Source organism: Akebia trifoliata, chromosome 4, assembly GCF_017979445.1.
Source record: "Akebia trifoliata isolate Shusen 1 chromosome 4, ASM1797944v1, whole genome shotgun sequence".
NCBI lineage: Eukaryota > Viridiplantae > Streptophyta > Magnoliopsida > Ranunculales > Lardizabalaceae > Akebia > Akebia trifoliata.
In genome coordinates, this window is record NC_141378.1 from 10,593,281 (window position 1) to 10,612,383 (window position 19,103).

Below are 19,103 nucleotides of genomic sequence, written 5' to 3' on the forward strand. Positions count from 1 at the left end.
ACTCTCTTTATACCCCACGGATTTATGATTGTTGCAATTTTGTGATATATAAATATTGAGACAGGAGAGTACACAACCCCATTTTATTGTCTTTCCTCTTTTTTTTCTTTTTTTTTTCTTTTTATTTTTTCAATAATACCCCTATAATTTTACTATATTCGGTATGTAACCCCAAAAAGGATATTCATATAGGCATGGGCAAACTTTAGTGTATAAATAAAATATATAAACTAATAGAAAATTGTGTTCTTATATTAAAGATACCAAATTCATTTGACTATATCATTTATAAAAACTCGATGGATGTTTTATACAACTTTGTAGAGAACCACAAAGCAAAAAAATAGTTAGATATGTGGAAATAATAATTATTGATTATTTGAGGAATGGAATATAGTCTTAATTTTGATGATGCAATTCTTATTATATAGGAGAATGTAATGCCTTGAAAATTTCATTATGAATATCAAGATTTTTTTTAACAAATTAGCAAATTATTGATTAAAGTTGCGATAGGAGATTTTTTTTATCAGTTAGGTCGTATCATTGGAAAGAATAAATAACTTAAGGATCATTTCTTAAGATCTTAGTCAACAACAAACCAAAACTAGAAACCAATCACCCAAGTACGATAGAGGTTGATCATAGAATTGGGAAGTAACAACAGAGTTTCACATTAGTGAATTATTGGATCAGTTGTATCCAAATTTATATGTTCACGTCAATTATGATCATCAAAAATTTATTATAGTAGCTTGTCATTACGTTTTATATTATGTGTTGATGACATATTTCTAATATTTCAAATTTATTTCAATATTTCATTTTGTTTTATTTTATAGTTATTTGGGATCATGCATTGTTTATAAATGAATTTATTAGTTTTACGATTTCATATGATCAATAATCATCTTTAACATTGTTGCAGTTTTGGGATCAATAGATTAATTTGCATATTTTGGGCATCTAGATAATATTGCTTTATATCTAAAGAGCAGGTTAATACTTGTGTGTGTGTTTGTGTGTCTCAATTTTTCCTTCCTTTGTATTACATAAACATAGGGAATTGTAAGATAGAACTCTTAATTTTACTTATATATCGCAATAAGTTATGCTTCCATTGTAGTATATTATGTCATTGCTAGATGTAGTTGTATTATATATCTTTATCATCATATGGGAGACATCTTACATATTGAGATTATAACACTTTATCATAGGGATGCATGTTTGAACGAGATTAGTATCCAAATATTTACCAAAAGGAGGGACATAAAAATTATCTCAATTTCACGTTGCCCATGTGTAGATGAGACTACTTCGCACATCATATTAAGAATCCATCAAAACATGCAAACAGCTTCTTAATGGTTTTTGCATCATTAATGAGAGCGTTTTCGTAAAGACCTAAAAATAAATAAATAAATATTTTGTTGAACGAGAAAAAGGCCCACAAACTAAAAACGTTTAATTATCTTATATAGTGTTGTGGGCCACATCCCTTTGTTAAGTGGGCCAATTTTCTCTTTCATGGGACTAAAGCTCACGATCCGATATATATTAAACATATCTTAATAGTCAAGATTTTATATTAAAGTGAGAAAGGGCATTGACGTGAAATTATCAAACTTGACTAGGGGCATGTTAGCCATATGATTTGTTAATAATTATAATTTAGTGGGCCCCACTCCTTACTCAAATTATTTTAGAGATTACGAGGAAAGTTACGTAATTTTAATTTGGTGTTAAAGGAAAAAAAAATGGAAAGAATAAATCACTACTCATGGGCAAAAATCTACTGAGCATTGATAAATGGGTCAAATTAATATATTTCTCAGTCAGGAGGATTCATTTGAGGTGTCTCCTTCTCCACTTGGCTTCACCTTATTGGAAAATAAACTTTTGGTGTGTTCGATTGCACGGTAAACTATAAGAAAAATAATTTGCCATGGAAAAGTTGAGTTTAATGTTTTTGACTGCAAAATAAATACAAAGAGTGGGGAAAATCGTTTGCCACACTCATAAGATTTCCCACTTGAGACCGCAAATCTTCTCTCACCCTGGGAAAATAATTTGCTACAAGATACCAAATTTGGATATCATAGATACCATCTTTTTTTAGTTTAAACTTGATTTAAAGAAAGTCATTTTGGTCAAAAATAATAAAATAGCAATAAACGACCTTGTAATCAAGGTAATTAATTTTCAAAACTACAAAATATCATTTTCGTTTGTTATATAATAATAAAAAAAATCTTTAGTCAATTGTTTAAATTACAAATAAACACTTTTGATATATGTCCATTTGCTCGTACCATCTTCTAATTTAATTAAAAAAGATAGTAATATTTTTCTTGTTAACTTAATAAGATTTCAAAATTTACCAAGGATCACTGAGCTCAATAATGGATTATCAAATTGGAAATCCAACACCATAACACTATAGATTTCATGGAAAAGCTCAAATAAAAAATAATAGAAAAATCATTTTTTTTATTTTTTGACTTGATCCGAAGGTTTTGAAAATAGACAGCTATCGAACTCTCAAAATTAAAATTAAAATTTAATAGTGAAAAATAAAATTTTAAAATTTTAATTTATTTTTAAAATTCATAAAATTTGTCCCTTACAATCCATGCAACATCAGATCATGTTTTTGGATGCCACGAGATTTGAAATCTTACCAAGTTAGTAAATCTAGATTTCCTAAAAAAATTCTATACAGCCCAATTTAAATGAATGAGCAGAAAGAGATTTTACACACATCATTTATTTGACAAATGATTTGTCAGGTAAATATTTTCAAAATAAACTTTCGATCATAAATATAAAATATATATACATTAAAAAGGAAGTTTATAATGTAGAACGGGATGACTCAGATGAGTAAACTCGGCATAGTCGAAGACGAGATGATACGATACGGAAATATCGGGTTCTAAAACCTTGTTCGCTCGGCAATTCGTTTGCACGACAGTCGGCACACTCCACACTTGAGCGGAGCACATATTTACCGTAAAAAAAACGGTTATATGACAATTTTACCCTCGTTATATTGCAAAAATTCCAGAAAAGATCCTGTATTCGTTCTAAAGGCTAAACCCATCGAACTCTGGAACTCACCTTCATCTCTCGTCTCCATCTCTCTCTGTACTTCTCAAGAGATTTTCGAGCAGAAAATCACAAGGGTTTCGAAGATCGAAGTTTCAAAATCAGATTCACTCTTGAGTTTCGACTGTCGAAGTGTGAATCAACCTGTCGAGGAAAGAGCACCGAAAAAAGTCCTTAAATCGACTCGAACATAAGAACTCTGTGAGTTCTATTTTTCTGTCTTGCTTTCTTCAATTTTATTTACAATTCCTAATATAATAAAACGTTTGATTTATGTTTTCATAAGAAACCCTAAACTCAAGATCCCTCTTTGTTCTGTTTTATTTTTTTTTTCCTTTTTCGGTTTATGTTGTGGAAACCCTAATTTTTATCTTTTTTTTTGTTGATGTTGTGGAAAACCCCAAACATAAAAACTGATATTTTTTTATACTTTTAATCTCTCTGTTTTTTATTTTGTTAGGTTTCTATTTTTGGGTATAGGATTTTATATGAGCCAGATCATAATTTTAAACAACTATTGAAATTGTTTGAGCGAGTGTTATACTGTCTTGTAATGTTTGAAGAGTGTGTTTTAATCTTTAATTGGGGTGTGATAAGTACTTTAATAATTTGGGAGTGTAATAAGTAAAAGTTGGGGTGCCAATAGAATCTCTCTTTTCCTTTATTAGGAAGTTGGTGAACTTGAAGTTCAAAGAAGGAAAGTTCTGGATCATTTTTTAGATCAATAAATTCATGGATTGTTTTAATGAACTGCACTCAATTGTAAACTAATTGAAGGCTAGGAATATGATGCTAGATGATGAGTTACAAGCATTGTTGTTGCTTAGTTCATTACCAGAGAGTTGGGAAACATTGGTGCTTTCTTTTAGGAAATTGGCAACGTAAGCCAAGTCAGTAGTTGTTTTGTTGGATCCAAGAATCATAGCGAACATAATCCTGACAAATTAAATTGGCGATTTTAAATCAAGTAGTAATGCATTAGTAGGACTCACCTTAGGTGTGCCAATAGTATTTCCAGGCCACTGTTATTACCTTCCATCAGGTCTATCTAACCAGTAATATTTTTTGTATCATCTATTTGGAAGTTCGTCTCTCAGTCTGCCCAAAATGATGTAATCCCATTTTTCATACCTCCCCAAAAAATGATTTACTCCTTAATGACAACAATTAGCTTGTATTAGAGGAATTTGGCATTGTCACTTGATGCAGTGTTTGTACATAGTTGGAGGTCCATAGAATTTGTTGGTAAGGAGAGGATGCTTTGGAATTTTACCCCCCCCCCCCTGGGCTATCTGTTGGGGTTTGTGGAAAGAAATGAATGGAAGGATCTTCGATGGGAAGGAGCATTCTTTGCAGGAGATCATCTTTAGCATTCATTGGCGCAAGAAGTGTCACGAGTTTAGGGGGTTTCGTTTCGAGGATTTCTTACTTAGATGGGAGCTTGTTAGCAGAGGGTGACACTTTTGGGTGTGGGTGTTGCTTGTTGTTGTTTGCTTTTTCTCTTCCTTTCTCTCTCTCTCTCTCTCTTTCTCTCTCTTTTTTTTCTGTTGTTGTTTCTGTTTTTTCTTTTCTGCTTTCTTTTGTTGTTCTCCTTGAGGACTTCTTGTCCTCTTCTAATAAAATTTTGGTTATCAAAAAATAAAAAGTGTGTACATCCTCTATACAACTGCATATCTGACTTTTTATATCTCCATAGTCCAGAAAAACAATTATAAATTTGGGGCTCTATTTCCCTTTTAGAGCATGTTCTTGAACTTATGTACTGATTTTGTCTAATGTGCATGAATATGATGCTCAACTTGTATGTATTACTCAAATTTTGTTAAATTACTAGAAAAATTATGCTTTGTTGGTTGATTTAAGTTGAAATAGTTTTCAACAGTGATTAAATTGTATAATGAAATTGTTAGAATAATTATATCTGTTTTGGACAATATTGTACATGCTTAATGATAGTGAATTGGGATTGAGAATTTTGGCATAGTATAACATTAGGAGGCTAAAACTGGTAATTAGTTGAATATGAGGATATTCTGGATTGAGTATTTGAAATATATATTTTTTTTGATAGATAGTATTTGAAATATTTTTAACTATAAATTATATTTCTACAAGTGCAAAACTCCAATTTTTAGGGAAGTGTTGCCAAAATTTGGGGAATTTTTAGAATAGCTTGGGCTTAGGTGGACATTGTAGTGATTTTTATAGTTTTGTCCCCCTTTTTTTTTTTTTGATAATTTAATTTTTATAGTTTTGTCCTCAAAAAACCTTTTTCAGGACATAAGATAACATTAGAGGATTAAAAAGTGACGTGTTAAATATAATGCTATTTTGGCCCTTTTTTTTTTTCCCCTTCCCTGAAGTCGGGATAGTTTCCAAACACCATTCTAGCCCAAAAGTACTGCTGGCAGTATTTGAAGGGTGGTGTCTCTTGATCAGAGGTAACCCACATGTGTTTCATCTTACACCAAATTCTAACATAATTTAAGGTAGTTTTATCGGATTTTGTTGGGTTTTTAAGGGAAATTTGAGCCATCGAGTTCTGTTCTATTTCTGTTTTCTCTTCATCTTTCCATGATTAGGGCTTTTATTACTATTTCCCTCCTTGTTTGGATACGAATTGATCTATACTCCTCTCTCAATCTGCATTGGTCATACGTTTGTTGTTTGAATCCTCAGATAAGATAGATGGAGGAATCAGAGAAAAGAAGAGAAAGATTGAAAGCTATGCGAATGGAGGCAGCACAGGAAGAAGTTTCTCACAACATTGACACTTCTACTGTTTCCAGTCTTTCCAATCCATTTGTTGAACCTTCCACAGCTCCAACAGTGCAAGAAAATTCACCTGCCACTCCAAGGTTTGATTTTTACACTGATCCAATGGCTGCTTTCTCTGGTAACAAGAGAAAGGGCAAGGGCACGTTCCAGACTTCACCAAATTATTTCTCACCTCCTAGCAGTGGTGCTTCTCCCATGCCTCCGCCACCATCATCATCTCTTTTGGGTAACAATTTGTTTTTGAAGTTCTATTTGTCTTGTTTAATCATGATTGCCTATTTGTCAAATTGTTTGTTGATACATAGTTAAGTTTTTTATCATTGGGTTGAAATCTATTTCCATAGTTTTTAATCTGGTTTTTCCTGAGTCATCTTGGATCTGGACGAATCAGATGGTTCCAAAATTGTTCAAATGGATTCATAGAGTAGCATACAATGACTCCTTCGCCATTTGGGGCGTTAATTGACCTAATAAAATATCACCCGTTTCAGATTCATCTGACTACTATACTTTTTTGGACTCTTGTAAAATTTGTGATGGTTGCATTTTGGCTCCCTTGAATAAAGATCACATGCGTCATATCCTATAAATGGAAACTGAGTACTTTCCCTGTGTTTCATGAATATTGATGTCCTTCTAGTTAGCTGTTCTGATAATATGTGGATTTTTTTTTCCCAAATCCATGATCTGTGAGATCCATAGTCATCAAGTTGGGGTTCGGTAATAAGTCGGCAAGGGAAAATTTCAGTAAGGTCTGAAAAAAATCAGAAAAAAAAAAATTGGAAAGGAATCGGGCTAGGCTTAAGTTTGTGTAATTATTCATACTAGGCGGTGTTCTCATATTATATCACCAAATCTCATATTAAACCACAATGATAAATCACCAAACCCCCGTATATAGATATCATCCTTGCATCCACAATAAGTAAATCCTCATTATCTAGTGCTTCATCAATAAAATGGTCACCATCATCTTCATCAAGGTCATCTTCTTTTACTAGTGCTTCAATTTTATTTTTTCGTTTTGATTTGATTTAATTGCAATGTTCGTGATTTAATCGTGAAGTTCATAAAAGTCATGATTTATTGAAAAAGTCGTGATTAAATCAGTGAAGGAAAAATCACGATTATTCAATTAGTCGGAGAATTTGGTGACTATGTTGAGACCGGTATATTCTGCATGCACAAGTCTGAAGTTTGTGTTTTCGATTCAGCAGGACCAAGGAACTTTGATATGAATCCTAGTCATCAATTTCCAAATTATTCTCCCGATCAAAGAATGTCTGGATCACCATTGCCTTATCATAGCTCTGGCTCTTGGAGAAGCCCAGTAAGAATGGCCGGTCCATTTCCCGGACATCGAGGAACTCCTCCTGGAGTCTGGAACAGACCCGGTGGTACAGGTGGCCATGGCTTTCCCATGAACTCATCAATGACTGGTGCTTTCCCGAGCCCTAGTTTTGGAGGACGGGGAGGTAGCCCTAGTCCTAGTTCAGGACGAGGTAGTGGCCAACGATTCGGCAACAGTCCCGGCCCGGGTTTTGGATGGGGAAGTAGCCCTAATTCTAGTTCAGGAAGAGGTAGTGGTCCCCGGTTTAGCCCTAGTTCAGGCCGCAGCGGTGGAAGAGGACGAGGTTTCCATTCTCATGTATCGGCTCTAGAAAGACCAGAACTGTTTTATAACAAGTCAATGGTTGAAGACCCATGGAGGATGTTGAAACCTATTGTTAGGAATATACCGGGTTCATCCTGGCTTCCGAAATCTGTCATTATGAAAAAAGCTAGAGTGTCAGAAGCGGTTGCCGAATTCAGCTCTCAATCAAGTTTCGCTGATTGCTTGGCTGCTGCTTTTGAGGAGGTCACTAATGATGCAAGTAATATATGAGAGGTAAGTTGTGAAGGAATGGAAGCTTAACCTTCCCATGAGCTTCTGTTATCATTCTATTGCTTACATGCATGGTTTAAAATATCATATCGATTGAATGTTTCGGTTAATGAAAAAACTGATACTGTATAAGCCGATACATTTGATACAAACCGATACATATTGGTCTTGGCCAATACCAATATGTATCAACTGATACATTCTGATATTTTAAACCATGCTTACATGGTTGCATTTCCATTTATATGTCTATTTAAAATTCTTGATTCCATCTAACATTGTAGGAGCTTTGGTAGAACTTGTTGTTCCTCTACCTACACAACCTGGAAAGAGAGGATTCTCAAAGAAAGGGGGAAATGTGCCAAAGATTATAAACTTAACTGTTGAGACTTCTCTGCTGAAATGCATTAACTAGAAAAATCACATACACACCCTCTTTGGAGAGGAAGGTACATTAAGTTAGTGATTTAGGACAGTGTATCAATAATAAGCATTTGAATAGAAGTGTTTGGATCTGATGGCCATCAAAATTTGTTGTAGCATGGCCAAGTAGATAATTGTTATGTTTTATGAGACAAATGTCATTAGTTTGATATGTTCTGAATCCACTTTTGCAATTCTTTTATTTTATGTTATTTTATCATTACTTGTAGTGAGAAATAACAAATATGTTACATTGTAGTAGCTTAGACATGGCAGTGAGTATGGTGGGATTCCTACAACTATGTAGCCCAGCCAAGATGGTCCTTGTTGATTCACATGAGATTACGTGTGCCCCAAGCTAATCAGGTCAGAGTGTAAGCTATTAATGGTTTCGGCTACTAGATTCTCACCATTTAGAATACAACATTCCACTGTTTTGCCTAAAGCATGATGCTTGTATTGCTCTCCCACAATCCAGTTTCATGGTTTAGATGTTTTAGTTTGTTGGGTTGTCTCTTGCCTGCACATGTATTCAGTAGTGGTTCAAATTTTTGGCTTATTCTTGTTGTTTTCAAATAGCATATATGGTGATATGCGATCACACAAAAGCTCATGTATGTCCCCCTCCCCCCCCTTTTCTTTAAATTAAAATAGAAATAGTAAGAAAGGGGAGAGCTATGTTACCTCTTTATCCACCTGATTCTTTGGTCTTAAGAATGAGTGGTTGTCTTTTTTCGACCCTTACTACCCAATTTGAGAGTGGACACTGAATGTTTTCACTTACAACACTTGATAGAAAAACATTTGTAGATGGCTTTGATTTATAACCTGTTTTGGTTCAGGTATTTCTGTTTTTAAACAGTTTCTTACAAACATTGAAGGAAAGAGTAGTTGCATGCTGGAATATGTTTTAATATGAGCAGATTAAATTTGAATTTGAGAAATTCAGTTATAGAGCGAGGTTGCCAAAAATCTGGGCTCAAACATTTTTTTTTTTCACAACCTCCTTTCAAAAAAAAAAAACTTATATATTTAGTTAGTGTCTTTAAATTTGCTCACTTACCCACTCACAACCTTAAAATTGGTGCGTTCTAGGTATCTGGAGGACTGGGTATATTTCAATTCCAAGCCATTATGTCCTAGACTTCATGGGAAATTTTTAATTTTCTATAATTCTATAAATGCCCTCTTATTTATTATTTTTCTGTATTTATGTACTTTTTGGCTAGGCCAACAAGGTGGTTAGAAGTCATGAAGGTGGGTTCAACAGACTTGAACCAAGGTCCTGGATCAGCATTCCACACATCTTTTTGCCAACTTAGATAAGTTGCACCTTCAAGCAAGGATGTCGTCATGCTGAATGACATTTTTTAAATATAAAATCTCAAAAAGTAAGCATTGCAAAATGATAAAGAGTTCTCGCTATAATTTCAATGGTTTTACAAAAAATCTACATAATTTCAGTGGTATATGTGGTTAACAAGCCCTACCTGGAAATTGCAAGGATTTTTGTCTATGAACTCTCTTGTAGATATTTTAGGGGTTGCCACAATATATAAAGAAAATAGATAATAAATATATGGGAAAAGATTTTAAAGAAAATATTTTCCTCCTTCCCAATTACGAAAAAAAAAAAAAAAAATCTAAGCAACCAAACAAGAGAAGGTCCTATTAGAAATCTATTAATGTAGATTATTGAGGTCTAAAGTAGCCTCATAACGCATTTGGATGAATATCAATATTTGAGGTAATTTTTGGTTTGAAATAATAGTAATATTTTCATATATTGTCTTTTAGGAGGTTGGAAACTGTTTTAATGCATTTCTAGTGTTGTTTAGAGCAACTCCAACAGTTAACCATCTCTCTAACTTTATAGATAAAGAAATAGAAAGCTAACTCCAATCGGTGTCCATATCTTTGATGCCCTTTCTTTCACTATTCACGTTTCTATACCTAGAGATGTTGAGAATTTTAAGAGATCTTTATTTCACTATTCATTACTTTAAATACTCAATTTATCCTTTCTTTTTAACATAAAATGTCATTTTAACTTTCATTTTTTTATAAAATTTATTTTAAATATAATTTTTGCCTCCTATTTATTTTATTTCTTTTCGTTCAATCCCTGATTTAGAAATTAGGAGGGGTGACCCATTGGAGTTCAAATTGGTTCGGAGGAGGAGAGCAGAGAAGATCCCAATCTGGTGATAAATTTTAAAGACACGGATTGAAATCGCTCTTAGTAGCATTTTACTTATAATTTTAGCATTTCTTTAATCAAGAAATATGTAGGAAGGAATGAGAGAGAGAGAGAGAGAGTGTGTGCGTGTTATGGAAGTTAAGGGTCTGCACATTGCACAAAAGAAAAATGAATTCCCTGGAAAACGTTGATGGGAAGATTAATTTCCTAAAAAATGAATTACATCTAAAAAATGTCAAACAGAAGGTTAGTTTTGGTTTTGGGGAGCGTAGAATAAATAATCATGCAGAGAATAATATTAAGAGGTGGAAAATCATTTCCATGGGGCATGGGGCGGCATAGCATTTTCTACTGTGGGAAGAATTTGTTTTCCCAAGAAAACACATGCACCTAGAAAATCACATTTTCTAGAGAGCTTTTGCAGGTGCACTGCTTGAACATATAGCTAAGTAAGATTGAAAACTCGACCAAGTCGATAGTATTCCATCCAATATATTTTTCACTGTTGTTGCCGATGGACTTCTTGAATGCTCATATTTCTTATCATATCCCCAAAACTAATCAAACTGAATTGTTTTCCCACAAAATTAAAGATTCTGAAAGGTAGGGGAATTGTTGAAATCATCACAATACAACAACCCCCATGAACTCTGAGCAATGTTTTCAAAAAAATAAAAAATAAATATAAACTTTATTTCAAATAAAAGAAGAATGTACAAAAAGCAATCGAGTAGACCGACCTAAGAAACAAGAAAAATAAACAACATACTTCAAGCATACAGACTCTCAGTATAGTGCCAATAAAAAGAAATTCCACAAAATCCTCTTCCTACCACAGAAACAAGTTTGATCCCAACTTTGCAATAAAGACATCACTGAATTTGGCATCACCCAAGTAATGTGAAAAAACGGCTAGAAAGTGAGACCAAAGAACTAAAGAAAAAGAATGTAATAATATATGATCCATTTACTCCCCCATTGGATTTGCAAAGGAAAAAGAAGTTTGGCATCTAAAACCTCCGAGCAATGTGGATGTCCTGCAAGAATCAAGGTATTTGAACCTATGGAAGCACTTTTTTTAAAAGTAAATAAATAGAAATTTGATTAAAGCAGCAAAGGAGGTCAAGCAAACCACCCTATGAAGATGAAAAAGGCTGGTTAGCAGCCAGCATTAAAAACCTGCCACCTCCTAACACGAATCTTGATCTATCATTTAATTTCATTCATGCTAGGGATTCCCCGGAGGCGACATGCTAAGGAAATCCTCTAGGAATGCTGCACAGAAATACCAGGTTGAGGTGAGAAGCAGGTAAGGATACTTCCATCATAGTGGACAAATGAAGTAAAAAAAGTTAGTCCACTAGTGTAAAATCCATCTTGCCACTTGGAACGTGGGGAATTTGATGAAATAAAATTAACATAGCTTTTTAGCAAGAATATTTTTTTTTGGAAAATAACAAAAGCTAAGGAATTGATGGCTACAAGCTCTGGTACAAAAGAAAGAGAAAATAAAAAACATGTACCCACAATAGTAGATAAAGATCCATGAGGGAAAAGTGGCAGGTGTCGGGAGATTGGCGATCAACTGTTAGATATAAAACTTGTAGCAAAGAAAGAGATAATTAACACAAACTGGATTAGGATAAAACATCAGAACATATTTCATGAAAGACATGGATGACCTCATTCAAATATTTCTCCATAGAAAAAGGATATTTATGAGACACATATGATTATTCAAGGAAAGTAGAGCATATGAGAGGTGCATAGAGCACTTCAAGTTTGGAGAACGAAATAAGGTTAGATGTCTGATATTTAAATTCATGATGGCATATGATTTAGTAATAGAAAAGACATATTTCAAAAAGATGGATGAACATCTGGTTACTTTTAATATTGGAATAAATAAAAACCAGATATACATTTTTATATTTTAGGAGAAATAAGCGATCAATATGCAAAAGACTGTAGTTCTATCCCTAAAGAAAATTCAACCATATAACATAAACTATTGGTTTTCTATGTTTAACTAAAGTTTAAAAGATCGAGGAATAAGGTGGTGGAATCTGAAAGAACAAAAAACATTGGCATTTCCAAATCCCTTACAAGGCTTTGCAAATAATTAAAACAAAGAAAAACTTGGGAAAATTTTAATATAGAAATACAAAAAATAAAGAACAAAGATAAAACAAAAAATTAAGAGTTTGGTGAGTGAAGCCAAATAGATTAATGAAGGAAGAAAGGTGAATCTTAGATGACGAGAAAACAGTGATACAGTGGCATTAAATGAGTAGCAAAAGAGTTCCTTGCAGAGTCTTAAAACAAACAAACACACATGAACGCGCACGCAAATCCTTTACAAGGCTTTGCAAATAATTAAAATAAAGAAAAACTTGGGAAAATATAAATATAAAAATACAAAAAAGAAAGAATAAATATAAAACAAAAAATTAAGAGTTTGGTGAGTGAAGCCAAGCATAAGGCATATGATGGTCTATACAAAAATTAGGTAATAGAGAATGTGAGAAACATGTCCACGAACTAGCGTGAAGTAGAGAAAAGAAAATTAAAGACTTAAATAATTTTACGATCATTAAAAGCAAATATGAGAATTGTTGTAGTATGTGACTCATATTGAGTGGATCACGTATATGGAGAAAGCAGGCTGATGCCGAGAGTGAAGCGAAGCGGAGAGAGGAGAATGTAGTGTTCCGAACAGAGTGGAACAACGGCATATGCCTTTTGGAATGTAATTTATTGATTTATTGCCAGGGACGATTAATAGGTAGGGGATGCAGGGGCGTTGCCCCCGCGGTACGGTACAGGGGTATTATTGAAATTTTCTAATACCTATTGTACGGCTAGGGTTTACTATAAATTCATATGATGTAATCCTAATTTGACATATAGTGAAAATTCAACCCCTTGCTCCTGTGGATGTAAGCACACCGCCAAACCATGTTAAATATGTGTGTTCTTATTTTTCTCTTTTCCGTACTATTCATCATAATTGGCGCACGTAGCACAACAAGAATTTTGGAAGAGATTAAGAAAAGTGGGGAAGATGGTGGGCGGGATAACTTCCACAAGCTGTAAAATGAAAACCACCAAAGAGATTTTGGAATGGTAAAATGTACATGGAAGATCCGAGAGCATAAGAAAAACTGAGGTATTGATTTTGTAGGTTCAATACCTCGATGGCCACCAAAGGGATTTTCCTATAGTTTCATAGTGTGACTTGTAAGTTCAATACCTCAATGGCTGGTGTATGATTTTTTCATTGGCTAGCTTATCAAGTTTAGACTTGTATTAAGTATCCTTTTTAAGAGATCAGTACGAGTGTCTAGGTACTTCCTCAAAAAACAACATATTCTCTTCTACAAGTAAACTCATGTTTTTGGGGGTTAAAGCTTAAATGACGATGATCATGCTCTTCTACAGATGCATCGTTCTTAGATTGAATGGTTTCTATTCTACAGAATGAGTGTTCTCAAAGGCTAAATGTTTTGTATTTAACAGAATCGAGCAGTCTAAAACAGGAAATTTTAGGCGTGTTCAAAACAGGTCACACAACAAAAGAGAAACAAAATAATTAGTGGCATTAGGCTTTTGTGGTCATAAATTTTTTGTTTTTCTTTTTGTTGACGAGTCCTTTTTAATCCATTCTTTTTCCTGGTATGCAAACTGAAATACGGATCTGAGTCCGCAACAAATATATATAAAGTAAGCATAATACATTCAAGATGTGTACATTAACCTTGATACTACAATTAACCCATCACAAAAAGGAAGATAGAGCTGAAGGGTCACCTCACATGAGAACCATGAATGATATGGAACACGCCCCTAAAACACGTTTAATATGTAAGATAGAAGAAGAGGTTCATTTGTCTTTGCCAGAATCTTGTGGGAGCTGCCGACCCATAAGCCCAAGCAAGTTGGAAGCAGGGCCAGGAAGACCTTGTTGAGAAGAGAAGGAATCAAGCAGGCTCTTTACAAGATTCACATCCACATCAACGGGAGTGAAATCCTCATCCATATCCTCAGAGATATTCGTAGTTCCCTGCATTTCGGATCCAAATCATACATGTTTAGTTGAATGTGGGATAATATATAAAACATGCAATGTCCCATGAAAATATTTAATTTCAGTTGGTAGACACAATGGACGAATAACACCAAAAACTGAATGAGCATGTTAGACAATCACAGAGTGTGATGTAGGGAGAGAACCACCTCGTTGGCTTTACTTGAGGACTGCTCATCTGCGCGAATGAAACTTTTCTTGAGAGTAGTCTTCTTTAGCTCCTCATTTAGAGCATCAGAATAGGAATCCATAAAAGTATCCCCTCTATCCTCATCCTCTGCAAGATCACTCCCATCTTCAGACTCATCTGCATGTTTTAACCATTAGTGATAACTCATCAGTCTCATCTTTGGACTCATCTAGCAAGTCTCCTTGTTTATGAGATTCCAATACTTAAAAGGTTAAATGAATACTTTGTGCGAACTAGAGAGAAATGCCCGAAGCTTTTAGTTTGTGTGTTTTTTGTTTTTGTTTCTGATAATACTTATAAAATCAAAACCAAATTTGGAGTTTCTTAGCCGAACTCAAAAAGGAACTTCAAATAATAATTTGCATAAGCTTAACTTTGTCAAAATGCAACCCCAACCCACTACTGAAGTGTTGGAATTGCTGGATACCGAAGGTCTTAACATGTCCTAGTGATGCTCAAGTATTGGGTACTTATTCCTACTTTCTGAACATTGGCTACTTCTGCCTACCTTTTTTCATGGATGTTTTCAGAAATGTGGAAATTTTAATGATATTTTAAACCCAATTAAACATAACCCTACCAAGCTTGAAATTCTGACACCTAGTAGCAAGGATCCTAGTTTGTTTTTTTTCAATAGGTAAAGATAATTTTCTTGATAACCATAGGAAAAGATAATTTCAACATCAAGAATCAGCAGCCCTACATGTTGGTTGAGTTGCTTTGCCGAGGCGAAACAACAGACCAGCCAGACCTTTATGTCATAATTATTACGAAGAACAATAAATTTCCCTTTGCTTCCAGTATTATATACAGAAGAAAAGATACCAATATTTAGAAAAAATACAAGAAATTAATGTAGAAAGTACCAAAATCCATATCTGAAGATGACCCTTCTTCAGAATCAGCATCATTAACATTGCCTTCACCACTTACATGTCCCATTACTGATTCCATGTCTTTAATAAAGCGTTCTACATCGAGATCCACTTCCTTTGAGTCCCTTAAAAAAAGGAACACAAAATCAGTTAGATGTTGTGCTCAGCCATTAATTTACAGCATGCAAGTAAAACAAATATGCCTACTAGTCATCAGACATGCAGATAAGCAACGATCAGAAACTGACTTGTAACTTAATATTAAATGAAGTGTCAAAACTGCACATGCATGTCAGGTTTGAAGGAGTGCGAGTGCCCAACACTTGATACCCATTTTGGACAAAGACACAAGTCCATATCTTTGTCACATGGAGGAAAGTAAATAGTTCTTACAAAATCCCACTAATTGTGGGTAATAAAAATAAATAATTCACAAAATACAAAATACTAAGAAGCATCACAAACCTATTCTCGGGAACCTCTGCTCCCTCATAGCTTGACACTTTATGGACAAATGCCTGCATGGTTTTTGCTATATCACCAGGATCAAACTCATTTAATCCTGTGCTAGATGATTGATTAGTTTCTTTTTGTTCCCTTGACCTCTGGCTCTTTTTATGCTTCAATTCGTAAGTTTCCATCTCTTTCTGTCTCTCTAAAAGGGCTGAGTTTAACTCATCCTCTCCATTGTAGAGCCAAGCATCATCATCTGAAGGAGGAAGGTCAAGACCCCTAAAGTCATCGGCAGAATGGTGTGAAGCTAGAATCTCATCAATGCGTCTCACTGGAGCATTCATCATTTCACTGAAACAAGAATAACATACCACATGATTAACACAAAATTCGGTAAATAGTGGATACAATTTATAATATGCAATGAAAACAATACCATTGATTTATCTTTTTCCTAAGCAAATAGAAAAAGAAAACCAAGCTTTCACATTACACAAACCGGTGTGAAAAAGTCAAATCATGAGTTTGCTTTGATGAATTATTTGTTTTCAAACTTCGGATGATAAAAAGTAGTGGATACAAATTTCCATACAGGAACTTGTTCGGTACATGTGCATACATACAAGGGATGAAGACCCACTATCTATCATATTCATTTGTGTGACCAGAAAACACATCATGGTTACAATCAGCCATCACTTGATGTTCTACCAAGAAGAAATTCATGTATCTTATTGTGTTTTGGTACAAGTTGAGAAATGAATTGTAAGTCAAGAAAAATGTCTTGACAACAATAGATAGGATCATCTGAATAAGTCAATACTTTGACCTAGAAGATCATGATGGAGGATCCCATCTAATGGGGTGCTCGTGTTTCATCTGCATTTGCGTCAAATCTAAAACCTACCTGTCCTATACCAATATTGTTATCATTTGTGGAGCCTGATTGTACTGGTCATTTTTTTATAGGTAAGAAATTGATAAGATGCTACTGGTCATTAAGGAGGGGGGCGTGGATCCCCTGCCGGAAGGTGGGGGTTTGGGGGCGAAGGCCTCTAAAGAAATTTCCCCAAGGGTATTTTCCTAATTTCACTGGTATTAGGTAAAACCCCAGTTAGGTTTTTCCTGGGGGTATATATTTCTATTTTCAGTGAAAAGGTGTAATCAGTAACTGCAAATTTCTCTTCATACCTCAATCTCAAGAGGACCATGTAAAAATCTTAGTGTTTTGTGCGTGATTGCATCTTGCTTTATTTTTATTCTGAATAATTCTTGGATCAATTTCTCTACAAATATAGCATCAATTATATTCTTCAAGAGGATAATTAACCTAGTAAAATGAAACAAAAATTATAATCAAATGAAGATAAGGAATATACCTTGTCCTTGAAAACAAGGAACTATTTCTATAATACTCTTGCGCATTTTCCAAGAGCTGACGATGCTCTTTCGATCCAGGGAGAAGCCCCTTGAAATACCCACTACTCTCTAAGCTCTCTCGAAACGCTTCCCACGTACTACCCTTCACTCCTGATCCTTCCCAACGCCTCTGCTGATACATCATCTCGAACCCACATGCAATTTTCATCCCCAATTCCGCTTCCATATAAACAGAACTATCCGTCCTCGGTGGCATCGGATAACACTTGGGTGCCTGAAACTTCTGCTGCATCATTTGAGCATACATTGCCCTTGACATCTGAACAGATATCTGAACAAGTTCTTCTCCGCTACCACCACCCAAAAACTTCTCCATCCGAGAGGCGTACTTCATAGAATCTATATCTCTATCATAAAAACCCTCAACCGCCATTGAAATCAAACAAGGTTCGTTCTTTAGTACCTGCGCCACCGACACTGGAACCCTAACCCTAACTCGATGCATATTCAACCTAGCTCTCTCTGGATAACCCAAAATCCGATTTTTCAAAGCCAATTGAACTGAATCCGATGCCCTAGCTTCTCCACTATCATTAACTAAAAACCGTAACGAATCATACAAGCTAGGGTTCGACGGGAACTGATTTCTAGGAACAATGTGAAGTTCACCTTGTCTTATAAACACCCGATTCAAGCTGTTTTCGGGGTTTACCCATCGAGGAAGCGAGAAAGCAGCTTCGATGAGAAGGAACTCTCCATCGGTGTCCCAAACCCGAATGGAAAGTGTGGGGATTTTACGGGTGATTTCAAAGAGGATGAAAACAACAAACCATTCATCTTCTAGGTTATCACCGAATCGTGTTTTTCCATGGAGGTGAGGAATTTGGGAAGAACAGAGACAATTAGGGTTAGGGTCTGTTGAGATGGAGAGATTGAAGGGTTCGTGTTGCCAAATGTGATTGGTGATGTATGGAGAGATTATGTCGAGAATTTGGAGATGGAGAGAGTGGAAAGAAGAAGAGAGTTGGTGTTGTTGGTGATTAGGGTTTAGGGTTTCGGGGGATTGTTGGAGAGAGAAATCGGGAAATATAGCGTAGAAAACTGTGTCTTCGGGGATTCTTGAAGTTTTGTGAGAGAAGAGGGAAGAAGAGGAGGATTGTGGAGGTTCGGCAACTCCATCCATGGTTCATCTACAATATTGAATCAGAAAGTAGAAACCCTAAAACTTTTTTCGTACAATCTTCAATGTAGAAACCCTAATTTAAAAACGAAAGAGAAGAAAAAAATTCTCTGGAAGATATAGAAATCTTCTGCAACCTTCTACCACAAAAGAGTTAAGGTCGGTGGTGGTGTACACCACCTGAAGCTCAGTCCTCTCCGTGAGACGAGTTTTAGAACCGGTATTCCATTTCGTCTCGACTACATCGAGTTAACTCGTCCGACTCATCTCGTTTTGCTTAAACGATTCTAAAATTGAACAAATGATGGAGGTGCGGGGAATCGAACCCCGTGCCTCTCGCATGCGAAGCGAGCGCTCTACCATATGAGCTACACCCCCTACTACGTTCAAAAGAGTTCAGATCTTTTGATATATTATATAAATACATGTCATTTTCCACATAATAACTTTTGAATAGCTTTTTATAGGGAGAAACCGAATATTGCATTTGGGTGGGTGGGTGGGGGATGTAAACCTAATATTTTTTTATTAACCTATTAGA

At 34.9% G+C, this 19,103-nt stretch overlaps 2 protein-coding genes and 1 non-coding gene across 9 annotated transcripts; 1 reads left to right on the plus strand and 2 right to left on the minus strand.

The window, feature by feature from the left end:
• Nucleotides 1-2,993: 2,993 nt before the first annotated feature.
• SIC (hydroxyproline-rich glycoprotein family protein) lies at nucleotides 2,994-8,417 on the plus strand. 2 transcript variants are annotated; one of them, XM_086439403.1, is made up of 4 exons: nucleotides 2,994-3,312; nucleotides 5,791-6,115; nucleotides 7,107-7,777; nucleotides 8,059-8,417. In XM_086439403.1, exons 2-3 carry the CDS (start codon nucleotides 5,800-5,802, stop codon nucleotides 7,772-7,774), a joined length of 984 nt encoding a protein of 327 aa, XP_086295529.1. In that variant the 5' UTR covers nucleotides 2,994-3,312; nucleotides 5,791-5,799; the 3' UTR covers nucleotides 7,775-7,777; nucleotides 8,059-8,417. The 2 variants fall into 2 exon arrangements, with proteins under 2 accessions (XP_086295529.1, XP_086295528.1); XM_086439402.1 differs by having other exon boundaries at nucleotides 2,998-3,312; nucleotides 7,104-7,777.
• Nucleotides 8,418-11,057: 2,640 nt separating this feature from the next.
• Nucleotides 11,058-18,761, minus strand: LOC147403711 (suppressor-like protein). Of its 6 annotated transcripts, XR_015177561.1 has the most exons (7): nucleotides 17,382-18,761; nucleotides 16,015-16,353; nucleotides 15,541-15,674; nucleotides 14,634-14,791; nucleotides 14,208-14,460; nucleotides 11,533-11,672; nucleotides 11,058-11,434 (listed from the first exon to the last, which is right to left on the minus strand). XR_015177561.1 is itself a non-coding variant. In XM_086439404.1 (5 exons), the coding sequence occupies exons 1-5, from the start codon at nucleotides 18,563-18,565 to the stop codon at nucleotides 14,281-14,283; spliced, it is 1,995 nt and encodes a 664-aa protein (XP_086295530.1). In that variant the 5' UTR covers nucleotides 18,566-18,761; the 3' UTR covers nucleotides 13,976-14,280. The 6 variants fall into 6 exon arrangements, 1 of the variants encoding a protein (XP_086295530.1); XR_015177564.1 differs by lacking the exon at nucleotides 11,533-11,672 and having other exon boundaries at nucleotides 14,213-14,460; XR_015177563.1 differs by having other exon boundaries at nucleotides 11,058-11,672; nucleotides 14,213-14,460.
• Nucleotides 18,762-18,867: 106 nt separating this feature from the next.
• TRNAA-CGC (transfer RNA alanine (anticodon CGC)) lies at nucleotides 18,868-18,940 on the minus strand. Its single transcript has one exon. It is a non-coding gene; the product is annotated as a tRNA-Ala (tRNA).
• Between the last annotated feature and the right edge of the window lie 163 nt (nucleotides 18,941-19,103).

Bases quoted from the DNA above. Each gene is read 5' to 3' on its own strand.
- SIC (XM_086439402.1), top strand. From the start codon at position 5,800: ATGGAGGAATCAGAGAAAAGAAGAGAAAGATTGAAAGCTATGCGAATG. The intron at 6,116-7,103 runs GTAACAATTTGT...TTTTCGATTCAG, and splicing joins ACCATCATCATCTCTTTTGG to CAGGACCAAGGAACTTTGAT.
- LOC147403711 (XM_086439404.1), bottom strand. From the start codon at position 18,565: ATGGATGGAGTTGCCGAACCTCCACAATCCTCCTCTTCTTCCCTCTTC. The intron at 14,792-15,540 runs GTACTTTCTACA...TAAAACATGCAG, and splicing joins ATCTTCAGATATGGATTTTG to ATGAGTCTGAAGATGGGAGT. The intron at 14,461-14,633 runs GTGGTTCTCTCC...TCCGAAATGCAG, and splicing joins CCTCAAGTAAAGCCAACGAG to GGAACTACGAATATCTCTGA.